We start from the raw sequence: 2,270 nt of genomic DNA, 5'->3' as shown, positions 1-2,270 counted from the left end.
GCAGGCCAGCTGATTCGTCAGAATCAGGTGAGTGTGTCCTGCTCTCTTCCCTCCAGGCTGACGGAAACAGTGGCTATGCTGACTTGGGGACAGTGGCTATGGTGTGGGTGGTGTTGGCCTCTGGGCAGCTACCGAGGAGGGTCATCCCTGAGCACTCACCGGGCGCCCGTTCTACACTGCTCGTGTAGACGCTTGGCTCTTTCGTCCTCATGGTGGCTTCATAGAGTGAGTGCCATTCCCTAGTGTACCCATTCGACATGTGAGACGTCTGGGGTCAGAGAGGCGGTAACCGGCCTGAGAATCCAGACAGGACCCTGGGTTTTGCTCTCAGCCTTGCTGTGCGCCGTGCTGGAATTCAGGCCTGAACCCTGTGACCTCCCTGCCCTAGATCCCAAGTCTTCCCAGTTTTCCCATCCCGACGGGGCAGAGCCTGGTCCTGGCAGAGTCACTGGGATGGATCCACTGTAGGTGTGCTGGATAGGAGGGTCCTCAGAACATCTCTGTGCTCTAAGCTGGGTCCTGATGGTAGCTGTGGGCCCCACTGAACACACAAGGTCCCTTGTCCGGGGGAACCTTCTGTCCTTGGGCAGTTGTGGAAAATGAAGGCGCCCTGGAGGGCTGGCTGGGGGGAGACCATCTTCCCTTCTGTTCAAAGGGGTCCAGGCACTGGGGTTCCCTCCAAGTATTTCTTGCTCTGTCTGGTCCTCTCGAGGCCTCGCCCTCCTTTTGCCCCGAGTGTTCCCAGGAGGGACGGTCCATCCAGGTGTTCTCCAGGACCAAGGACCCACGGTCCTTCCTCAGTGACCCAGGAAAATGAAGCCCCCTCCTGTAGGGACAGCTCAGAATGGTGGAGTCCACAGTCCCTCCCCGAGTGAGGGTTTCCCCTAGCACAATAGATCATTTTCATCTCCCAAGGTGAACACCCTCCTGCTCAACTGGCATTATTCCTGAAGTGGCTTCTCTGTTCAGACTGAACGGCCACGGGAGCCAAAGTGATGAGTGGAGTAGAACAGAGCAGTCAGGAGAGATCATGATCCCTGTAGGAAACTGGGCATCTCTGTGGTCCCTGGGCATCCCAGGAGGCGGATTGTATAGAGACCTCTGGTCGCTGACCTCAGTCTCCCTCCACATCCCTGGAATAGCCCATCATGGGCCCTTTGCCCTTCGCAGGTGGACACCATTCAACCTGCTGGGGCAGGTGTATCCCCATTTCATGGCATTTAGGGACAACGAGACTGTCCAGGTCCCACTGTCCTTAAGTCCTTGGGATGATGCCCACCCCTGCTTGGGGCTTGACACTCCAGAGACTCGTGCAGTTGTGAGACAATGGGTCTGGCCCCTTTTTACCTGGGGACGGTGGTGGAATGGGGGTTACGCAGTCAGCCAGCATCTGGGAGTCCGATGGGAGCGGTTCAGGTTTTCTCTGAGGCTCTCGGGTACAATGTAATTTTAGAGGATTTTTGGTTCACAGGATGGAAATCGCAGAGGATGCAGATAGTTTGCGGTCCCAGGAGCGAGAGAATATCATCATGAACTATGAGAAGGTACAGGTCGGTCTGCTCCTTGGAGGGAGGCCTCTTCCAGTGCACCCTGGTCAAAGGGTCCTGGGCTCCCTAGGAGCACAGGGTGGGCACGGGTGGCCACTACCTCCAGGCCCGTGCACTCTTTACCTTGGACCCCTCACCAAGCCTCCCTCTGGGTTACAGGGACACCGAGCTGGGCTGCCAGAGGACATTGGGCCTGAGCCTGTTGGAATCTACAACATTGATCGCTTTGGGATTGTGCAGTGAGTCCTCTGTGCTCCCCTCACCCCTGAAGCACCTGTCTTAGCTCAGGGATGGGTTTGCTTTTAGAAAGGTCTTTCTGAGGCAGGACTGTCTCGCCGGGTCAGGCCAACCTCCTTTCCAGGGTCAGAACTCCTCCCTGGCTCCCCTGCAGGTCCAGCCCGAGGTTGCTGTAAGGCCAGAGGTGCGGGGCCCATTTAGGGAGTGGGTGGGAATGGAGACTGGGCTAGGTCAGGCCCCTGGACTCTCAGCAGTTCTGTCCACAAGTCAGCACAAGAGGAGCAGGGCAGCCTGAGGGTCTGGCCATGTCTACCTGGAGACAACCCAGTGAGATCCAAGTGTTGTGGCCACAGGGTGAGGGGACGCCTGGCCTAGACTCAGGGCTGTTGTCCAGCGGGTCTCTGAGGGACCACCTGCCCCTGTCCTCCCTCATTTCCCTAGAGCGACAGCCCTCACTGCCCCCATCGGGAAGATGGAAAGGCATGG

The 2,270-nt window shown here is 57.8% G+C and overlaps 1 protein-coding gene across 1 annotated transcript in view; it reads left to right on the top strand.

Annotated features, from left to right (window-relative positions):
- The first annotated feature begins 1,472 nt into the window (after positions 1 to 1,472).
- The window catches only part of LOC105546915 (TBC1 domain family member 3B-like), a 17,429-nt gene continuing 16,631 nt past the window's right edge, over positions 1,473 to 2,270 (top strand). The window contains 2 exon segments of the mRNA XM_011990246.1: positions 1,473 to 1,544; positions 1,707 to 1,786. Coding sequence (XP_011845636.1) covers positions 1,473 to 1,544; positions 1,707 to 1,786 — 152 coding nt within the window.

Source organism: Mandrillus leucophaeus, unplaced genomic scaffold (assembly GCF_000951045.1).
Source record: "Mandrillus leucophaeus isolate KB7577 unplaced genomic scaffold, Mleu.le_1.0 Scaffold374, whole genome shotgun sequence".
Classification (NCBI taxonomy): Eukaryota; Metazoa; Chordata; class Mammalia; order Primates; family Cercopithecidae; genus Mandrillus; species Mandrillus leucophaeus.
Note: the sequence above shows the minus strand (reverse complement) of the source record. Positions and strands in the feature narration are given on the sequence as shown.